At 36.3% G+C, this 22,145-nt stretch overlaps 1 protein-coding gene across 3 annotated transcripts; it reads left to right on the top strand.

Annotated features, from left to right (window-relative positions):
- Positions 1–1,465: 1,465 nt before the first annotated feature.
- LOC127959825 (rab11 family-interacting protein 4B) lies at positions 1,466–21,039 on the top strand. 3 transcript variants are annotated; one of them, XM_052559210.1, is made up of 14 exons: positions 1,466–1,781; positions 8,818–9,032; positions 9,169–9,357; positions 10,431–10,559; positions 12,443–12,478; positions 14,132–14,231; positions 15,155–15,258; positions 15,501–15,641; positions 16,171–16,252; positions 16,486–16,623; positions 17,026–17,184; positions 17,564–17,641; positions 18,401–18,544; positions 19,105–21,039. In XM_052559210.1, exons 2-14 carry the CDS (start codon positions 8,848–8,850, stop codon positions 19,219–19,221), a joined length of 1,602 nt encoding a protein of 533 aa, XP_052415170.1. In that variant the 5' UTR covers positions 1,466–1,781; positions 8,818–8,847; the 3' UTR covers positions 19,222–21,039. The 3 variants fall into 3 exon arrangements, with proteins under 3 accessions (XP_052415170.1, XP_052415169.1, XP_052415171.1); XM_052559209.1 differs by having other exon boundaries at positions 1,467–1,781; positions 8,813–9,032; XM_052559211.1 differs by lacking the exon at positions 17,564–17,641 and having other exon boundaries at positions 1,470–1,781; positions 8,813–9,032.
- Positions 21,040–22,145: the final 1,106 nt, after the last annotated feature.

Raw genomic sequence — 22,145 nt, 5'->3', positions numbered from 1 at the left:
CAGTCTATCCATGCGAATTATACTCTGGACTGCAGTGCCTGAATAGAATCACTGATAGCCTTTACAAGGAAAGGGGCACAAACCTTTAACAAATTGCATTTAAACAAATAGCCAGCAGCCATTGGTTGATCTGGGGCCAAACTCTTTCTGAGAGAGCCCATGAGAAAACATTCCTTTCCAGATAATTAGCTTTCATTCACCCAGCCACCCCCCAAAGAGCCCAATCTCTCCCTGTTTCAGTTTTTCTTAATCAGTCTCCAATGTCTTTACATGTTTGGTCTTATCAAGAAGCTAAATATGGTAGATAAAATCAGAGGTCAGAGGGAGAGAAAATTGACACCATCCATTTTTTTATTCCTCCAAATACCAGGAGAAACAAGACACCGCTGTCCAAATGAGATACCAGGAAGAATAAGAGCTGTACATGTACTAGTGCTTTTGTTTTGTACTTCCCTCAAGAGGTTTGGCTAAAAGAGTTGGATGTGGTTTTGGGTCACTTGTATTAATGTGACGTGAAGTGAGAAACTGGAGACAGGTGTGGATGAAGATCATTTACCCAAGCTAATGCAAAACAGAGAGTAAGAAAACTTGATATGAGGAGACACACAGGGAGTGTGAGAATAAAACAGGTCAGAAGACAAAAATCAACAATACATTTTTTCAGAAAGGGAAGAAATTGGGGCAAGTACTGATTCAGCACATGGCTCAGTTTGTCTGGTATGGAGCAGCCATATTTCATTAAGCTTTGTTTGTGGACCAATGTCTTCAGGGATTATGCTGCTGGGGTCTCATAGTCACAGGGCTTCAGAAGTCATGGGTCATTTGTTTGATTGATCAGGGTGGGAGGTAACAGGACAGTTCAATGAAATAAATTAGCATTTAACACTCTTGTCCATCAATTTTACAATTAGATTTCAGAGCAGTTGTAACAATAGTAAGAGCAAGTTTCACTCTGAGATGGTTGCAGGTGTTAGAGGGCTTTTTGTGAGAAGACGTTTCCAAGTCTGCAGTAGAACCACACATCTAGTATCACAATGAATCATATGCGCAAACACACAATACAAACTGGTCTTGTAAGGAAGGAAGTAAGATTGGAAGGTTTGGTACTTTTGTGTGATGTGTCGAAATTAATATCATGTCCTCCAACTTCCCCTTTTGTGTTATTTCTGACGATACAAATCCATTGAATGTTTTTTCTCATATGTTTAGATTTTTTCTCCAACTGGATCTAAAAATGTTCAACTTAAACAGTTTTTGCGATGTTTCAAGTCCCTAAAACACTCAGCTTTCGAACTAACGCACTTGCTGTTGCCACAGCAACTAGGTGTACCTGCATATGCAAATGTTTTTGGCAGGAGCCAGTGTGCAGCTTTTTCAGCTCCACCCACAGGACCTCCCCTAAAGCCGGTTGCCTGACAACAGCCATAGAGAGAGAGAAGTGGAGAGTAGGAGTGGCTGAAACCAGCAACTACTGTCAGAGTTTCTGTGAGTGTGTAGAGGGAGCGTGTGTGGTCAAGCAAGACTGAATCGTGCAGTGTGTTTGCACAGGTTTCAGAAACTATTAGATTGATTCAAGAAGTAGGCATATGAAAATAGTCAGCATAAGGATTCTCTCTTTTTAACATTGGCTGCGGATTACAGTAGTTAAGGACTTTTGAACAGAAGCTTACCAGTGGATGAGGCCTCACCTGTTTGGACTTGAGTTGGATGACTACAGTGGATAGTAGAAGTGGACTGTGAGGAGTCGAAGAGATCATGGTCACTCGGCTGTGAGAGACAGGGTAAGAGGAGCTCATTATATTGTGTTTGACAGGAGGAGAGGGCGTAAGGAATATGAGGAACTGATTTCAAGGTTTTCATCTTTTTGTTGCTCAATCGTGGATTTAATTTACTTGTTCATTTCTGTTACTTCTCACACGGTTTCATTTGTTTCCTCCCGTGTCTGACATTCTATACTACCACTAACTATCTTAGATAGTCTTTAACTAGACTATATTTTTCGTTCTGTCGTATCTGTCTCTCTCTCATTGTTAAACTGTCTAATTGCAGTCAGTTGTTAATAAGATTAACTGTTAATTGAGGGCAGCTGGCAAAGTGTGTGTATAAACATACAAGTAATTTATAGTAGCAGCAGACATAATCAATATGTAGGTCAAAGTATGTATCGCGGTTGTTTTTGACCTTGACACTTAATTGTCCTTTTTGCAAAACAAAAAATTGGAATTATTGCTGTATGTGGAAGGTCTCATAAGAGTGATTGATATTAATGCCATGAAAACCTGGTAGAATATAGACTGTTAAGAAGTTTTGTAGAATATACTGATTGTAATCTCACAATCTGGTCTAATAAATGTAGGTCTTACTCTTAATCATGTAATTTGACAATAATCGTGTTTGTAGAACACATAGAACGCACCTCATCGGGTAACTAGATCAGCTTTAGCCATGATAGGTCATGTAAAATGTATTCTAGGTGAGTGTTTTAGATATGATTTGAGTGTCACTGAATATGGATGTCAGTTGCTTTAATATCTGGTCCGTAACTGAAACCACAAACACAGAATTTCCTTAGAATTGTAAATAAAGTAAATACGCTGTTAAAACTGCTGCTGATAGTAGACTTCAGAGAAAGATCACCATTACACAGACTTTAATATTGGATATTTAAATACATAACTTCATATTTTAAAGATAAATTGTTAATGGAAGTATGTAAATGTGTTTAAGACAGTGTGGCAGCCCTGCTGTCCCTATCTATCATCTTGCTGACATCACCTGTCCCTCACCCTTGCAAACAGTCTTTCTTTTTCTTTCTCTCGGCTGTCTCTGTTAGTTTGAGTCTGCTAAATATAGACACAACAGCACCAAGGCATACTTTAATTTAATTGTCCACTTGACTTTCCACAAACTTAATGTATTGTGTAAAATATTCACACACCAGCCTGCATAAAAATCACTGAAAATCTGTGAGTTGATATTTTGACAACAATTTGTGACCTTTTTTTTTTACAATGTTTATTCAAAATGTATGACATTCAGCATCAGACATGCTTAGAGAAATTGTATCTTTTTTTTTTGGCTCTAACAGCTGTGATATTAAAAGTACTCTTAAAATCCCCTTAAGTGTTTTCTGTATCTCTGTATCAAGATATCTCTCACACAAAACCCCTCGGCTTGAGTTACCACTTTAGCACAGTGCAGGTTTCGATGCACTTCACAAGCCTAAACAAGTCTAAACAAAGACCAGCTGTATGTTTGAAAATAATAAATAAATAAATAATCAGCATAGCAGCAAGGCACAATCTACACCTTACATATATACAGATACATATAGCAGTACACTGAAATAGTACGTTTATAAATATAACATTTTGTTTTGTTTGTTTAAATCTGAGAATTATGCTTTTGGGAAGTAAATCAGGTCTTGGCAGGGAGTTTTTGCTATTGACAGAACCATAGTTTGGGCACATTGTGTTTTTTTTTTTGGATTGCAAAAATTGCAGTGCATCTCAGGATGGTGACTCATTGGTTCCTGTGCATCAGCTCGGCCTTGACAGATCTTTTTTCCTTTTCCTGGGTGTGTGTGGGAGTGAAACTGTCTCCTCAGCCGAGTGAGAAATATGTATCAGTATGATACATTATACTGTAATCATTATAAAAATGGGAAATACACGCGTCACTTCTGTTCTACAACTGTGCTGATTCCATATTTTGAGTATTTAAGAAAATACCATGAGATTGGTCAAGATATATGCGGCAATATTAGACACTAGATTTTACATGGTAGTAAATTCTAATGTGATCTTAGCTCGCCTGCTTACACACCCAGTTGTGCCAATGAGCAAATGCCTCTTGGGAATCCTGTCCATCTCCTAAAATGATTTCACAATTAGCTGAACAGGCCCTAATTCAGTGGTCTGAATATCCTCATTAGAACATTCTGTCTCAATATTTTTCTCTTTTCCTAATTACAATCTTTGACCAGTTTCGCTTAAACATATAAAAAATATAATAACTGTCTATATAAAAAAGACTTTGACTTTACCCAGTAAAACATATAAAAAATATAATAACTGTCTATATAAAAAAGACTTTGACTTTACCCAGTGGAATAGATATTTTAATCATACATAAGAAATTACTTGTATAAGAATCATCTTTAAGATGTAGTGCAGCTACGTAGTTTAGCTGTGACATCATGCTAGGCAAGGCAAGGCAAGTTTATGTAGCACATTTTGTAGACAATGGTAATTCATGTATGCTTTACATAAAATAAAGAAAAAATATTGTAAAAAAAAAAAAAAATCACAAGGAATTTAAAAACCAAAGATGATTAAAAAAATGATTTAAAATGAATTTAAGACCTTTAAAAATAGAAAATGTTTATACATAAAATACAGTGCAAGCAGTTTGGACATCGCACAATGCTCATTCAATAAATGCACAGCTAAACAGATGAGTTTTGAGTCTAGATTTAAATGTGGCTAATGTTTTAGCACATCTGATCAATTCTGGAAGCTGATTCCAACTACGGGAAGCAAAATAGCTAAAGGCAGATTCTCCTTGTTTTGTGTGAACCCTTGGTATTTCAAACTGACACAATCCTAACAATCTGGTTGTCTGTTTATATTCAATGAGCATCTCGGTAATGTATTTAGGTCATAGGCCATTGAGTGATTTATAAATGAGTAAAAGTACTTTAAAATCAATCCTAAATATAACTGGAAGCCAGTGTAAGGACATGAGGACTGGTGTGATATGCTCAGATTTTCTGGTTCTAGTCAGAATCATGGCAGCAGCGTTCTGGATGAGCTGCAGCTGGCTAATGGTCTTCTTGGGAAGGCAGGTGAGGAGATCATTACAATAGTCCACCATGCTGGTGATAAAGGCATGAACAAGTTTCTCCAAGTCTTGACTGGAAACAAAACATCTAATTCTTTCAATGTTTTTGAGATTATTGTATGCTGACTTGATTTTTATTTGTCAAGTTATACATTCACTTTGAGAACTTCATCTTTGCTTCCAAATGCAATGACTTCAGTTTTCTCCTTGTTTAACAGAAGAAAGTTTTGGCACTTCCTAATGTTAATTACATCAATGCACTGGCAGAGGGAGTCAATGGGACTGTAGTCATTTTGTGATAAGGCTTCGTAAATCTGGGTATCATCAGCAAAGCTGTGATAGGCATTTGGTTCTTTCTCATTAGTGGGAGCATATACAGGCTAAAGAAGAGTGGTGCAAGAATTGAGACTTGTGGGTCTCCGCATCCGCATTTCATGGACGTCCACTTTACATATGCTCTCCTATACTCACATAATAACTTCTCCCTTCTAAGTATGACCTGAACCATTTGTACCATCCCAGAAAGCCTGACCCAGTTTTCCAGTCTCTCTTGAAATATTTTATGATCGACAGTGTCAAATGCAGCACTGAGATCTAGTAGTACCAGCACTGATATTTTGCCAGAATCAGAATGAGCGCTGTGTCCATGCTGTGATGCGGTCAGAACCAACTGAAATAAACCGAAAATTATCCGGGTATTCATTGGAGTTTTTGTTAAACTGATTAAAAACTACCTTTTCAGTTATATTGCCTATAAAAGGAGGATTTGATATTGGTCTATAATTGCTCAAAATGGTGTTATCAAGATTTTTCTTTTTCAGAAGGGGTTTAACAACTGCAGTTTTCAGGGTGTTTGGAAAAAAAGTCACGGAAAGTCCCAGTCCCATGCTACCTCCCATAGATCGTATAGTATTGTCTAAAGAGTTTCTGGGCTTACAGCTGAAAAATAAGGGCATTCTGTAGAAATCCCTCAGCATAGTAACCGCTCCTCATGTGACAAAAAAAGACCTGAGCCTGCTTTTGGCCTAATGGAACAGTCAGGTTTTGTACAGAGTACAGAATCTGTTATATCTGTTTTAAAGAGTGTATGCATTATATGGGTAGAGATGATGCACATTTAACTTGCATTTTATTCAAGTTCGTAAAGAGGCCTGATGAGTATTGCTATGAATTCTCTAGGCATTGAGCAGTTAAATGGAGCCTATGATGATAAGCTGTTAATAAGATGGAAATGAGAACAGGGCCTGTGGGCTCTTTGGTTCAAGGGCGGACAAGAGATGTCACATTCCAAAAGGGTATATGAGACCCTAATGTACACTGATTCTGTAGTTGCCTTTAGTTGCACCCATTCTGCCCTAGGGAAGGATTATGTTTTTATATTTTCTCCTTAGTGATATTGCATGAGTTTACCTTTCTAACTTGTGTTTTTGCAGTTCATGTAATTACCTGACTAAACCAGTTTGTTGTTTTGGGAGCAGTGTTTCACCCTGCATGAAATGGAGACTTCTCTAAGAATGATGTAAGAGGAGGAGAGGTTTGTCATTGTTAAGCTTACTCTTCCTTTGTCTTACTTGATCCTTCCCAGTATTCTGTTTGAATCTATTGACAAGTTTCTTTTTTTTCTTTCTTTTTTTTCCACTTCAGCTGGTTTTGAGTCATTTAATAATTGGTGCACCTCTTGCTTTCTGTCTAAATTAGATCATGCTTATTGTACATGTTCAAATGGTTAGTTAGGCCTCTTTTAGTTTTGCTTACTGTATTCATGGAACAGCTGCCAACTGTGGTCTTGAAGCCGTTTACTGAAGCCCATTAGGGTATTATATAGTGGCTGGTGGGTGGTATGTTTGTGACTTCTTAAAGCATCTGTCTAAGTAGACTGGTGGAAGCCTCACACATCTTTGACTAGACAATAAGTCATTGCTACGTCACAGTTGGTCATATGATGCTGCTAAAAAGAACATTATGTTGTGTATTTGGTGCAATGAAATGTTTATGTGGTTTAAGGTTAAAAAACCACATTAATTTCCACATGCTGTACATTATTGTTTCTCCTCTATGAACCGCCTTCTGAAACGTTTAGTTTTTTACAAAGCTAATCATTCTGAAAACCGAGGTCTACTGATTGGCCAGCTATCCTGTGCGTTGTCAAGACAAAAACAATAAAAACCATTACAAACATGGAATTTGTTGCATCCAGTGGGGACATAAATACTGATTATAATAACTTACAATGCCTTTTCAGTTTCATGTATGGCATATTGTCTGAGTAAGGAATAACATAATGCCTTGCAACTGACAAGTGTTCATTACATCTGAAAATACACTTTTTTTTTTTTTTTTGAATGTTACAATTATTTTGGAGACCATTATGTAATATTATTTTAACAGGGCACTGACTGCACTGTTGAATCCTATTGCCTTTTGTGTGTTTCTCACATGCATAATAAAGCATTCAGTGTGTGCATGTACAGATCACTTTCTAGCATTTACAATGTAAGATGCCATCATTTATATAAGAGCTTCCTGCAGGGCTTTGAATGTCATGTTTCAAGTTGCAGCGAGTTGTGTGCATTTATAATCAGGTGCTCAAACATACAGTAGGTAACATACTCATTCCCTGCTGTTATGACAGTCAAGGATCATACTGTGGAGGAGGAGATCTATTCACAAATACAAGGGCGCATAATTACATACATTTTCTGACTGGGATTTGATTTTGTCCTATGATACAAAATTTGAGAAGAGTGTGTTTGTTTTTGTGTGTTAGAAAGAAGGTGGGAGAAAAAAAGCTTTGTGTGTGTGTGTGTGTGTGTATGCGTATGCTCACTGCTTGTGTTGTGTGTATGTAGGACCACTCACTGTTTAAGCAGCCTGACCACACACTGGCATTTTGTATCCCTGCTCCCTCATGTTCAGCACAACGGAATACTAAAGAGCTCTTTTTTTCTTTCTCTCACATGCACACCCACCTGCTGTGTGCGCAACTTACAAAAGTGACTGTTAGTTGTAGAGCCAGTTTGGTGAACCACAGAAGCAGTGCGTTATTGATAAAAAATTGGTTAGAGATTGCAATTTTGCGGTTCTGTCACTTCTTCTGCAAAGGAAGAACATTGGTGCCTGCCCCATTGTAGCTGTGTAGCTTTTGTTTTTGTTGTAGGTCTGTCATGTTAAAGATTCCTTTATAATTTCCTTCTGTATTTTTCATGCCAAGTCATATTACGTTTCTTTCTTCTATTTTCTTTATTCTTCATTCAGTTTCAGGGTGATACAACTTTAACACAATGAATAAAAAATCCTCATTAAAAGAATGACATTGTAGAAAAAAAAAGTATATATATATATATATATATATATATATATATATATATATATATATATATATATATATATATATATATGTGAGTATGGCATATTCTTTTATTTTTCTTAATTTTTTTATATACAAATGTAACAAAACCAAGTCACGTGGTCCAAAACATTGTAACAACAAGGCCAACATAAAATTGATTTAACCACATGACTGTATTAAGGTCAATAAGTTTGTAAATACATAATTTGTGATAACCATAAATAATAAATTTAAAACTTTTTGTAATATAATGATTTTTACTTGGTTATACCTCATACAGTTTAAGTTACATTTATATGGAATAAATGGTATAAAACCAACATGAATACAAAGAATATTTACATATTTAATACTAGATTTAGTATTTTCTTTGTTGTGACCCTAAATTGTGTTCAGTCACTAATATTACTAACATATCAAATGAGTGAACTGTTGAGATCCATATTCAGTGTGCTTGTGAGGCACCAAAATATGGCTGTGGTTATCGTAGATGAATGCACTCCCAGAGATTGCATCTGTGTCAGACATCCATGCATTCATATTTTCATAATTGTTTCTATTCTTATGTAACACAGGTTGGGTGTTGTGTGACTGTTCTAAAATGTCTTTTGCTTTTGACAGTGCAGTGAGGACAACACGGGCTACTAGTTATTATCATGTCCATCCAGGAGTGCCCAGAGAGTCCAGTGCTTGAGGATGAGGAGGGTGAGGAAAGCAGAGGGGCGGAGAGAGAGTCGGACAGAGACAGTGCAGTAGACAGCGCTCTGTCATCAGAGATATCGGATGGAGGGAGAACTGGAGAAAAAGAGGAAGGGATTGGGCTTTGCCTCCCAGGAGAAAAGTAAGTGCTTTTATATTGTTTTCTTGTGTACATAAGGCTGAATTTTTGGATTTGCAAATTAATTAATTAATTTTATTGATATTAAGTGAAAAAAACTCAGCTTTTTAAATTTCCATATCCTGTCTTGTTCCTCGAGGTCTGGTCAGATGTGTAATCGCTCTGAGACTTCTGATCATTCTACACGTTCATCTGCCTCGTTGAATGAGGAGCAGTTTGAGGACTATGGAGAAGGAGAGGATGGAGATTACAATCCTAGCAGCCCCTGTCCAGATGATGAGATCCGCATTAATGGATGTTCAGATCTGGGCTCTTCTGTTTCCTCCAGGTGTGTGTGTATTCCTAAGATTTTTTTATAAAAAAATTTTTTTGTAACCACAATAGTACTGTATTTCCATCTGACTGCCCCAAAGCCTGTTTTCAAAGGGCTTTAATTTAAAATGAAAGGATGATTTGTTTAGAAATCCAGATATCTGCCTTCATTACACACGATTTCTTTCAGCATGTTTATATTAGTGATTGTATTAGTGGATGGAACTATTTGACTGTGGGAAACTTTTTCACTCACACAGGATTCAGTGTTACGGTTCTTTTTAGTCCCTACTGCCCAAAAGGCTGGATTTGCGGCTTAAAAAATATTTTATTCATTTTCTTTTTCTTTCTTTAAGCACAGAATAAAAAACAATTTGTGCATCAAGTTTACTTGTTTTAAACCTGTTTACCTGTCCCCCAAAACCACCACATTCTATCTTCTTTATTTTAATTTAAGAAAGTAAAAAACAGAAAAGAAATGTTGATTAGCCATTATTTCTTTTTAAACAGGTCGATGTTTGTAGTATATATTAAATTAAACCACATAATTTTCTTCATATAATACGTTCTGTCATCTAATGTGCATGTCTGATTGCAAATCATATTATATTCCAGTGAAGTGAAAATGTTGTTGTTTTTTCTAGCCCAGAATAGTGTTTTATGCAAAATGCTTTATATTTGTACACCGTCTACTACCACCTTAAAGGATGGTGGTCATATATAATAATAATTGCATTCTTGTACCTAATTTCTAAGTGCTCAAACTGATGGTGTTACTACCACCATTCCACAGTCTTCTCTATCCAAATATTTTTCTGGAAGTTGCATATAAAAATCTACTTGGCTCAAATAACTGTTGAGGCATGTTTGAATTGGTATGACGCTTCTGTTTTTTTTTTATCATACTTGGCTTACTAGAGATTCTCACTTTTTATTTTTGGCTTCCTTAGTTTTCGCTATTATATAGTATTTAGTTCTTCATTCTGCTTATATTATTTATTGTATGATTTCAGAATGCACATTTGATGTGCCATAAACGTGTTTGACCTTGTCTCTGTCTCTCTCTCTCGCTCTCCCTGTTTCCTCCAGTGCTGGTCAGACTCCTCTGAAGCTGCGCCATGCTGGTGACCAGATGGATGGGTTTTGCTCTCAGTGTTGTAAGAGGGTCAGTCTTCTCAAGGACCTGGAGAACAGGCTGAAGAACCTCAAAACCAACAGGTACTGCAAATGCTACAGTTCACATCTGTTGTGAAAGATAAAGTTATAAAATACTTTTTCACCCATAGGGCTTTGTCATAAACTGGGTATAAGCTCATCTTCAAGAAGACTTGTTAGAGATAACCTTTGAAATAAGAGTTAAGTGATTATGACTTGTCTTGTCCCTCACATCTGGGAAATAAACTTTAAGTGGCTTGGAATCTCCATTAGAGGCGCTTAGGGGATTAGTGTTGATCAGTTCTACATTGTCTTCCTGTGGGCTACAATAGACAAAATTAAAGCAACAGTGTAATAGAGGCAGAGTGTTCCTCAAGGAGTTGATGTGAGTGTATGAGAGCACAATTGAGGTGGAGGAGCTTTGATATCTTGCTGCAGTCTCTCTGCACCGTTAATGACTCACTTCCTTTTCCATACATCATTCAGCCCACCACATTAGAGCCCATTAGAGCTTTATTAGGCATCGGGAAGTGAGCTACACACACATCCTCACATTTATTTGACTCTGCACATTTTGTATTTTGCCATCTCTCTCTGTCTTTGTATCATTCTCACTCACATCCACATGAAACAACACATGAACATCAGGCAAACCCTTCTGAGGCTTTGGATACTTTTCTTGTCTCTTCTTCATCGTTGACAATTTCCAAGATTTCCAGTGAGTTTACTTTAACATTTTTTTTTTCTTTTGAGAGGGCTTGTAATTAGATTCTCATATCTTAGCCTCTCAAAACAGAGAATGAAATAGGAATTGGATGAAATAGACCGAAGGATTTTGGGGAAGAGCGTGTCATAATATAGAAGGGAAAGAAATAAAAAAAGACAGGTTGGGCTGTGGGATAGAGAGGAGGAATGAAAGCTAAATGCCCTGTCAGCAGGCTGCTTCAAGAAATGCATTAGTTCACACCTCATTCTGTCACTGCTAGAAAAGCTATGTCGGCAATAACTCTGTGTGTGTGTGTGAGAGAGAGAGAGAGAGAGAGAGAGAGCAGGAGAGAGTTTTGTGTATGAAACTTTAGTATGTGTTTTCCCATAGAAAATTATAAATATTTGAAGTGGACAGCCTTAAAGGGATAGTTCAACCAAAGAAGAAAATTCTGTCATCATTCACTCACCCTTGTGTCGTTCCAAACCTTGTATGAGTTGCTTTCTTATGTTGAACATAAAAGAAGATATTTTGAAGATTACTGGTAATCAATCAGTTGGTGGTTGCCATTGACTTCCCTAGTAGGAAAAAAAATACTATGGAAGTTTGATTTCCAGCAATCTTAAAAATATCTTGTGTTCAACATAAGAAAGCAACTCAGGTTTGGAATGACATGAGGGTAATTGAACGATAACAGAATTTTAATTTTTTTGCTTTAACTTTTACTCAAGTAGCAGTTGCATATTTGAGATATTTAACAAACTCTATTCAAAGACCTTTTGTGAACTTTAAGGTTGGAGGTATGTGAACTGATGTTTGTGTCAGGGCCAACACTAGATTCAAATATATATTTTTTGAGTGAGTCTGGGTTAAGTGCAAATAACGAAATGTTCAAAAATAGAATGAAGCTTTTGAACTTTTTACTGAAAAAGGTACAATTTGGTATCCCATTACTTTTTTTTTTTTTTTTTTAAAGCATCAGACACACAAATCTCATGTTTTTTTTTTATGAGAATTATTATCTTGTCTATAATTAGGTGATTTTGATCTGCTTCACATCAGAGCACTTGAACCTCTTGACTAAAATTCTGAAGTTGTTATGAAAACATGTGAAATATAAGTTCAACAATATATTTAAACCAACCCTCCTATATACAGTAAATATATAATGTGTTAATGAACAATTGTTGAAAAAGAAAAACATTTTCTAAGTTCTAATTCACTGTCCTTTTTTTTCCAGCCCAAACAGAAAGATCTCCAGCACTGCATTTGGAAGGTAGGTGACTCGATATCATTATGCTCTGTGTTTGTTTGTGTAGTCTATGCTGCTTAGCACCTCCTGTAGTTAAATAAATGTTATATGAAGTTGTGATATCAATATTAAGCCAGCAATACTAAACACATTTTGAAGACGGCCTGGGAAAAGAATGTCAACTCTGTTCTAATTGAGATGGTTTTAGGCAAAGGTTATACTCCAGTGATAATTCAACTGAAGATTTACAATAAAATAGAAGCACATAGCAATGGAAATTTGCTAAATATGTGCTCTAGACCAGTATTTGCTTTGCTTACATTTAAATATGGTGTGTAATCTGTCAGATGCAATAATGAGAACGCGATTTCCTTTCTGTGGTTGAAAAATGAAATATGTAACCATAAATATGACTCTCATGAGTCTAAATCTACTTAATTAATGATTCATTATTAATATTGTAGATATAAATTGAGATTTTCATTGAGGTTCCAGACTTAGAATGTTATGGTTTGTGGCATAGTTGGGGTTATGTTAAATTGTTATGTTTTATTATTGAAGATTTGCGTTGACTTAAGTGATTGCACCCCCTGCTGATACAAGCAATCTGTGTTTATTTTCCTGAATTTTCTACACCAGTTGTATCTGCTGTATGATTTTCGATATACGAGCTTAGCATTGTTGTGAAGAAGAGAACGTGTCATATGTATATATACTTACTATACACAGTGCTGGAAGTATCATCCGCATACAAATAAAAAACTTACACGCTTTGTTTAAAATTCTTTTCAAGAAACCCCTAGGGTATGGATAGCCCTGGTTGGGATTCACTGCTCTAGACAGTTCCCTTTTATGTGTAATTGCAAGAATCTGATCAAATGTTGCGTGGGAGTGTAAATGCTGGGTGGCAATAATTGTGTGGGTGAATGGCAGTCTTTCTCGTCCCTTTAGCAGTTTCCCACTCTAAATCACAGTGACAAGAAGTAAGTTTCCTGCCACAGCTGACCAGAGTGTTTGAGAGAGGGAGAACACAGAACCACAGAGAGAGACCAATGTGTGTAATTTATATAATGGATTCTCATGTGTGAAGTCATTGCTTTATTGAGAATGACTCACAGCAATAAAACAAAGCGACAACCAAGACCTGACTCTGCAGAAGAGTTATGTGAATGTGTATTTGTGTAGGCGCAAGATTATGGCTCTCAGAGGCTAATGCAAATGGGACGAGAGAATAGTGTGTGTGCCTGCGCATGCGCTTGTGTCTTTTAGACGAGTGGGTCGACTGGATCGGACACTGCACCAGCTCTCACAATGCCTGTACTGGTCATTCCCTTCTCTCTCTCACCACTGCAGTGTTCCTAAAGATGCTCAGGCATGGAATATAGATTTATAGAATGGATGAGTGGTGTGCTGCAGTGATGCAGCGTGGGTAATGTAGTTTGCAAGTATTGATGCTGCAGTGTCGTCCAATCCATCCATAGGTCTGAGCAGAGAGGTAAGTAGGATGTTACTCGTAAAAAATATAGCTGTCAGCATGGGATCTGAATGGTAAGGATTCATAAAACAAACTGGTGTTGCGTTGGATGAAACAAAATATAATGCAATTGTAATGTTATTATGATGCATTATAGTATTAAGATTAAATTATCGTTTATGTGTGTATTTTGGGTCAAACAGGCAGCTGCTCCACAACAGTAACCTCAGCAGTAGTAACGGCAGCACAGAGGATTTGTTCAGTGACAGCATTGACTCCTGTGAAATAGACATTACAGAGAAGGTAAAATCCCCTGACAGTAAACTCACTTCCTTTCTGAACACAGCACTGAGAAGACTGCATCACCAATGCAGTCTATCTTTGGAGTGTCTTATGCTGACCTGCGCACAGGAAATCACATTCGTAGATGTAAGCTACTTAATGCAGCGAGTCAAATGGGTCCAGATGATGCTGCTGATTAAAATTGGATTTTGTCTGATGTCCCAAGGGTTGATTTGAATTAATATAAAAGATTTCAGAATTTTTCATCAAACTGTCTTGGAAACTTTTCTACCTCTCCATTGCCTTTATGTATAGATTTAAGTGTTTTAATTGTTTTATATATATAATATATATATTATACAATTTGCATGAAAAAGGAGTCAACTAACACAACAAATATAACATTAAATGTATAACATTTGTGTTTTCACCACAAAATACAGTACAATACACAATCAACATAAGTACATAATTCAAGATACAATGGAAGTAGTGTTGTTTGAATCCACTGTGAGACACCAATGTGTCCCTGAGCAAGACACTTAACCCCTAGTTGCTCCAGAGGCATGCAACCTCTGACATGTATAGCAATTGTCACTTTGATAAAAGCGTCAGCTAAATGAATAAATATAAATATAATATAAACAATACATGTACACTGTTTGACATTGTTTGCATACACACAGGTTAGTGTGTGAAAATTATATTTATTTAAACTTCCACAGGGCCAAAAGTGCTTATAGCTGGAAAAAAAAAACGATCTGTTTTTTATTTTATTTGTCTTTATTTATCACTGTTGTTGCAAAAGGGTTTTTTTTCTGATGTGCAGATCAAGGGTTATGTTTCAGTGCTGACAGTCATTCAGAGTAAACTGGTTCAGAAACTACTACTAATTCAGAGCTGTTGTGATAGTAATATTTGCATATATTCTAACTTTGTTACAGGTGAGTTACTTGGACAAGAAAGTGACAGAGCTGGAACATGAGATTCTGATGAACGGGGATGTGAAGTCGAAGCTGAAACAGGAAAACATACAGTTAGTTCACAGGTAAATCGCTACTCAAAGTCCACCCACCCACTCTTCAGACAAAGTTCATTTCGTTGGAACTGTGTTTATGTGAATATGTATTTGCATACTTGTCTCTTTAAACAGCAGATTCTTTCCACTAGCGAAACCTTCCATGAAAATAGTCTAACAAATGTTTTGCATTTGCAAAATGCTAAAATGTCAAAGTGGGCCTCAGCAGGACTGACAAAATATTCATAATGATGAGAACTGTGCTTCTACAGGATTCACGAGTTGGAGGAGCAGCTCAAAGACCAGGAGACCAGAGCCGAGGACATGATGGAAGAGGAGCTCAGGAGACACAGAGAGGCCTACAGCCGACTGGAGAAAGACAGAAACACACAGATAGAGCTGCTCACAAATAGGTTGGCTCATCTCAAGACCAAAACTGCACAAAAAAAAAAGGAAAATTATCCAAACATTTTTAAACGAGATAATTTTTCATAAATCGAACTACACAAAGTTAAAAAAAAGAAAAATGCTTTGCCTGTGGGTTAAGAAAAATAAATTAAATTCTGTGTTTTGAAAACAAATTTGAATTAGAAGTAAATTAGTTTATCTTGGTATATTTTCAATGTTTAGAAGAAGAAAAAAAATTGAAAACGGCAATAATACTACTAATAATTTTTTGTTGTTGTCTTGCAGTAAAATACTTTTTATTTTAAAGGTTTTACACTCTCCATTGTCCCACTGTTTCCTATAGTAATGCACTTTATTTATAAAGCATGTCCTTCATAAGCATGTTAGACAGAAGACTGACAGTTGAAGGGACCCTGATATTTCATCCAGAAATCTTCATCTAGAATTTTTGATTCTCAGGGCTATAGAGCAGTGGAGGCTTATTGCAAGAGTATGATGGATGGCTTGTATTTAGTTTATTTTTCCCACTGGCAGAGTACACCAGCTAGAGGAGGAAAATGGACAGATGGCTGTAAACATGAACAGACTGAAAGGCCAGACAGAGAAACTGGATGAGGTAAGATATTTTTATTCTAAATTCTTCTTCTAAATGTCCATAGAACCAGAAGTGTTCATAGGTAATAAATAAACAAACAGAAACAAACCAAGGCTTTGATGCTATCTGAAAGTAGTATAGTGTGAAAAATATTGTTTTCTAAATGTCATAAAATGACCCAATAGTGATTGTACAGATAAATAAAAAACCTGTAATTGACTGTATGCATAAACATTTTGTTTGTGTATGTAAAGGAGAGACAGCGGATGACAGATAAGCTGGAGGATACAAGCTTGCGGTTGAAGGATGAGATGGATCTGTACAAGAAGATGATGGACAAGCTACAACAGAACAGAAATGAGTTTAAGAGGGAAAGAGATACCATGCAGGAGGTAAGACTATGTGTTAAAGTTTCCAGTGGGCAAAAACGTTTCAGAATGGGCAGCGAAACAACAGTAAAATTATCCAAAAATATTTAGAGATAGAAAAGAGTGGCAGAGCCTTGAGCAGCTTTAGTTGCCCTCAGGCTTAAATATATTGTGTACTTAAAAACCACAACTGAAGATAGCCTAAAGTCAAACACTAAGAGGAAGTTACTCAAGAACAGAGAAGACTAAGAAGCACATTCTATTCACTAGTATATTGAAATGTATTTATTCATGTAGTCCAGAGCTACCTTTTGTTTTATTCTGCCTAAAAGCTATACAGCACTCATTTACTTGACTGTCAAAATCTAAAATAGTAATGTTATCAGTTCAGTAGCTTAGAGATTTTTCGGTTTCATTTATGTTTAGGTAATTGAGGACCTTCGGCGAGAACTTGAGCACCTCCAAATATACAAGCTGGAGGCAGAAAGAATGGGGAGTGGCCGCAGATCCTCCATAAGCCTATCAGAATACAGCACTCGAACACGTGAGAGTGAGTTGGAACAGGAGGTCAAGAGACTAAAACAGGTGAGAGAGATGGAAAGCTGGTAACTTGATCTTTTAGCAGGTGTATTTCCTATGGTGAAGGCTACGTAGTTCTGTGTAGTCAGATCCGAATGAGTGCTAATTATTTTCAATTTACACTCAAAACTATGCCTATATAGATGTAAGTTTATTTCTACATTTTTTTTTTCTATCTTTATGAATGTTATTACCTTTTATTCTCTTGGAATTGGATGTGATATAACTGGAACAGTGTAAACTTAATTGTAAACATAATTCAGACATAGTCTCCACTGTTTGTTTAAAAAAGCAAAGAAAGCATCAGAAAACAGTGATACCAAAATAAACGCTTTTGTTAATCATCTATTTCTTATTTAACCTTGTTTACTCTGTGTATATGCAGAGGAGTGTTTCCAAGGACATGCCCTTTGATCTCCAGCAGCTTGTGTCTGCTCAGGCACGACTCTGTCCGAGTCTGATGGTAAACTGTAATTCCCGCGCAGACTTGATATCATTTAATTAACCACTAATGTGTTCGTTCACGAGGAGTCTGTTTTCAGATGATCTGCCAGGCTGACATGCCTTCTCACTTAACATCTAATATAGCCACACTTCTTTAGTTCCATGTTCCTGTCAAAAGAAGGGGATAACTGCACAATACTACAGAAGAGCTATTATATGAAGTACAGGTTATCATCAATATCACCTCTTGCCCACAGCGGCATTAGAGTAATGTTTCTCAAAGCTTTCTGTTGTCATACCACTCTAATTTTCCATTTCCTGCACTCCACTGATGCTTCAGCCTTAAAAAAAATCACTCCTCACCCATGCAAAAAATCCATTGGCATAGTTTGGAGTGATACAAATAGTGAAATCACTCTGTGTATATTATACTAAATATGAGTGCACTCGGATACCGGCACGGCTTGAACAAACAAATTAGAGGGCTGGAACTATTTTTGGTATGAAGTATTATAGCTAATGCAGTAAACATTTAGTAGTGTTTCATCTTGTATGTATACCTGTTATAAGAAGATCTAATATTTTTTTTTTCTAATCTAATGGCATTGCATAATCATCTCAAACCAAATCATTTACTGCTTCCTTTTGCCAGCAGTGGCTGGCTAACCAACTCTCTTGTTTCAGTTAACAAGGCCACAATAAGGAAAAGAAAAATCAGGATAACTACTGGATCATCTTTTGGGGGTAAATTGTAACTGTTCCCTCTTTCCTATCACAGGAGAACCAGAAACTGAGGGAACAGAATGAAGATCTAAACGGTCAGCTTCTCAGTCTGAGCCTCCATGAGGCCAAAAACCTGTTTGCCACACAAACAAAAGCGCAGTCTCTGGCCATGGAGATTGATCATGCCTCTCGTGACCAGGTAAGAGAAGTAGAGGACTTTGTTCTGATATTTTAAACAAAGTGTGTGTGAGTGCATGAGTGCAAGAGTGCATGACTATGATTTACTGATAAAACTGGATAATACTAGTGGAAGTCGGCAAATAAAAACACCTTTTAATGTGTACTAGTATGCAATGGAATAGTATGAAGCATGTTTTTTTTTCTGAAACATTCTCTGAAAAGGGCCTCTGGTTCCATATATATTAACAAAATTAATTAATTTTGTGAGGTGCATAAAGGAATAGTTCACCCATTTTTTTTTTTTCAAAAACCTAACCCTACTAATGTTCTGAGGAACAAAAAAGGAGAAATAAAATAGAATGTGTTCTGAAATGTTCATTAGCATAATGGGACAAATGTTTTCTGAAACCACCAATACCATTGTGTAAGGAACAGTCCGAAATTAAAGTTATGTTGGTATTAATCCTGACCTCATCTGAAATTTAATTTTTTTTAAAGCTTACAATGCACTGACAGATTTTGGAGACCTGTCCAATTAAGCAGTCCTATACCATTCTAAACTTGTTTTGATTCCCACAGTTGATGGAAGCCCTCAAGGAACAAGAAGAGATAAACATCCGACTCAGGCAATACATGGACAAGATCATTTTATCTATTCTGGACCACAACCCGTCTATTCTGGAAATCAAAATCTAAAAGCCTGTCATAAGCTGTTTAGAATCTTAACAGTGGCTCTAGAGCTCCCCCTGAGGTAGCGCTGAACCTCAAATGACTTGTGCCTCTGAATGCACAATAACTACAATGTGCTGGTGTTTTGTGCACCTTTCTCTTGCTACAAAAATGTAAAATATACTGGTGAAATATTTCATGCACTTTTATAGGGCATTTTGCTGCTCTGTACAACACAAGGGAGTTTTTCACTGGAATGTCATTATGATTACTGAACTGCACCAACTAATATGTGAATATATGACACTGGATGTTCTTTTGAGTGTATTTGGGTCATATGGATATTGTATGTTTGCTGAGTTTGCACTGGGGATGTGATGAGGAAGGCTGAATGATAAAAAAAGAGGAATATTTACCTATTTGATGGACATTGAAGCCTGTACCATTCAAAGTTGGTGAGTATGATCAGACTTTTGTTGGTATACTTGTAATGATTTTGGTGAGAGAGTTTTTGACTGTCTTCCTATTATAAATGGCAAGTGAGGGAACAATGTAAGAGGATACAAAGTAGAAGAATAGAGGAGAGGTAATTGAAACTCGATCTGGAACTTGATAACTGCCTGTTGTAAAAGAAATGCATTTTAGAGCAGGGCAATGCTCTAGTCTGTGTTTGCAATGTAATTGTGAGATGCTTATTCTGACATTACATGCAGTATGTGTGCTTCAAAAGGGAAGTGAAAATTCAAGAAGCTGAATGTAAAATGTCATTGTGAATGTACCAAACAAGTAGTATTTCAGGATATTTATGGGCTTTAGCATAATAGTTTAAGACCTGTCTGTTCATCACCTGAATTATGTTCTTAGTAGCCTTAAAGGGACTTGCACTTGTTCTTCCAAACTAAAAATAATATTGTTATAATTTCAAATGCACGATCTCACAATTTTCTATAATGTGATTTAAATACAAATAAACATACATCAGACAATGCAGGTCTAAAACTAAAAAGAACTATGACATTTGTGTTCCTATTGCAAGAAAGTTTTTTTTTTTTTTTTTTTTTATGTCAGACATTTTTAAAATTGTCATTTTTTTTTTAAAGAGCATCCTAAAAGTGTCACCCACAGTTACACATTTCTCTTACTCAGTCAATAGATTGAATGTATGTGATGACAATATAAAGCATTTGATTTATTCTGTGCTGATCTAGGCCTACATTCAGTATATGTGATTCTGTAAATTTCATATTTTCTCACATCAATGCCTCCTATTTCCTTAGTAGTATTTGAGCTTTTCACTCATTAGTTAACTTAAGTAAACCCTTTTTTCACAAATAACTGCTGAGCTATTACACTTTATACATTTATAAAAACTTGTAAATAATGTAAAGAAATTACCTTTTTACTTGTGCCACTCATTGCTTTTTCATAGTTTCTCAGTTTATTTTAAGTAATAATTTTATATGATTATTTCTTATTCTCTTTATATTCATGAAGGAGGCACTGAGAATGTGGCAGTATTAGTTTCGCTTGTTTTTGAGAGAGCAGACTAACCCAGTGGCTCATGATGGCACAACATGCTGAATGGTCACACACTTTAATCCAAAAAGGGTATCCGTACACTTGCACAAAATGTATACAAATTGCATTTCATTTTCTGCATAAAATTAATGTCAAATGCCTTAGCAATACTTAAGACTGTGGACTTATTTCTGTTTCACATCTAAATTTGATCAAGATGTGCATATAGGCATTTACATTTGCATGTCAGGTGTTACTGAATTTACTGAACTTGAACATGAGAAATGATCAAACTGATCTTTTAAAATAAAAAAATACAAAATTCCATATATGGCTTAAAGGGTTTGGTGTATATACAGTAGCCTACATGACCCTGTATTCAATACTGACGAAAAAAAGACGATCCTGTAAACAAATTGTTACAGTCGTAGTATAACGGTTGACATAACCCAACATTATATATATATATATATAAGTTGCATTTATATCTGTTAACCATCCGCAAGTCACGTTACTTCCGTTGGCGTCTCTCAATCTTCTTGAATATTAGCTCTGGTTAAATGCTATAATGCTACACGTCATGCTACTCATCAAAGAACCTTAAAAATGTCTGCGTTCAGAGTACATAGGCTTCAAGGCCTTCATGTTCTCCGAGAGCCTTTACAACGGCTCGCAAAGTAAAATAATGGCAAGAAAAGCGTTTAAAACCTACATATTTCGGCCTTATGGCGTGCTGTTTGCTTTGGCCATTCGAGGGCGCTGCTTTGCTTTAGCAGTTTCAACTGATGTAAGCTTAATTGTTTCACTCGGTACTAGCGGAAGTTTTACTAAAGCGAAAATTGTACAGAGTGAACAGCCGTGGCAAGAGCAGCATCATCATTCGTCATCATATCACTGATTAATAGTTCTGACGGGAACGAGGGCGCCGCCGTGAGTTAAAAAATCTGTTCATCTTACAAGTTTGTTAATGATGACCAAACGTAAATTAGACAATAACAGAATAAGACAATATCAGTACAAGGGAGACCAGGTGGTTTGGCACAGGGATCATTTTTGGTTTGGATCACAAAAAGGAAATAGGCTATTTACCTTTTTATCCAAATTAAGTCATTTTTAACAAGACGTTAAACGATATAAACACGGTGAGGTGATGACAATTAACCATCTAAGGAATTGATTGATACAGAAAACGTCACCCCCCCCCCCCCCTCAAAAAAAATACAAAATAAAATAAATACATTTTAGGCCTCGCTCAAGTGCATTTGGGAAAGTGGTCAGTGAAATTTGTATTTAATGTTTTAACCAAAAAAAACAAAAAAAAAAACAGGATTACATTTGTGAAAAGCATTTTACAGTGTAATTTAGAGTGGGGAAAATATATATTTGACCCCCTGTTGATTTATTAAGTTTGCCCACTGTTATGGTAGGTTTAT

Source organism: Carassius gibelio, chromosome B6, assembly GCF_023724105.1.
Source record: "Carassius gibelio isolate Cgi1373 ecotype wild population from Czech Republic chromosome B6, carGib1.2-hapl.c, whole genome shotgun sequence".
NCBI classification, from domain to species: Eukaryota; Metazoa; Chordata; class Actinopteri; order Cypriniformes; family Cyprinidae; genus Carassius; species Carassius gibelio.
Note: the sequence above shows the minus strand (reverse complement) of the source record. Positions and strands in the feature narration are given on the sequence as shown.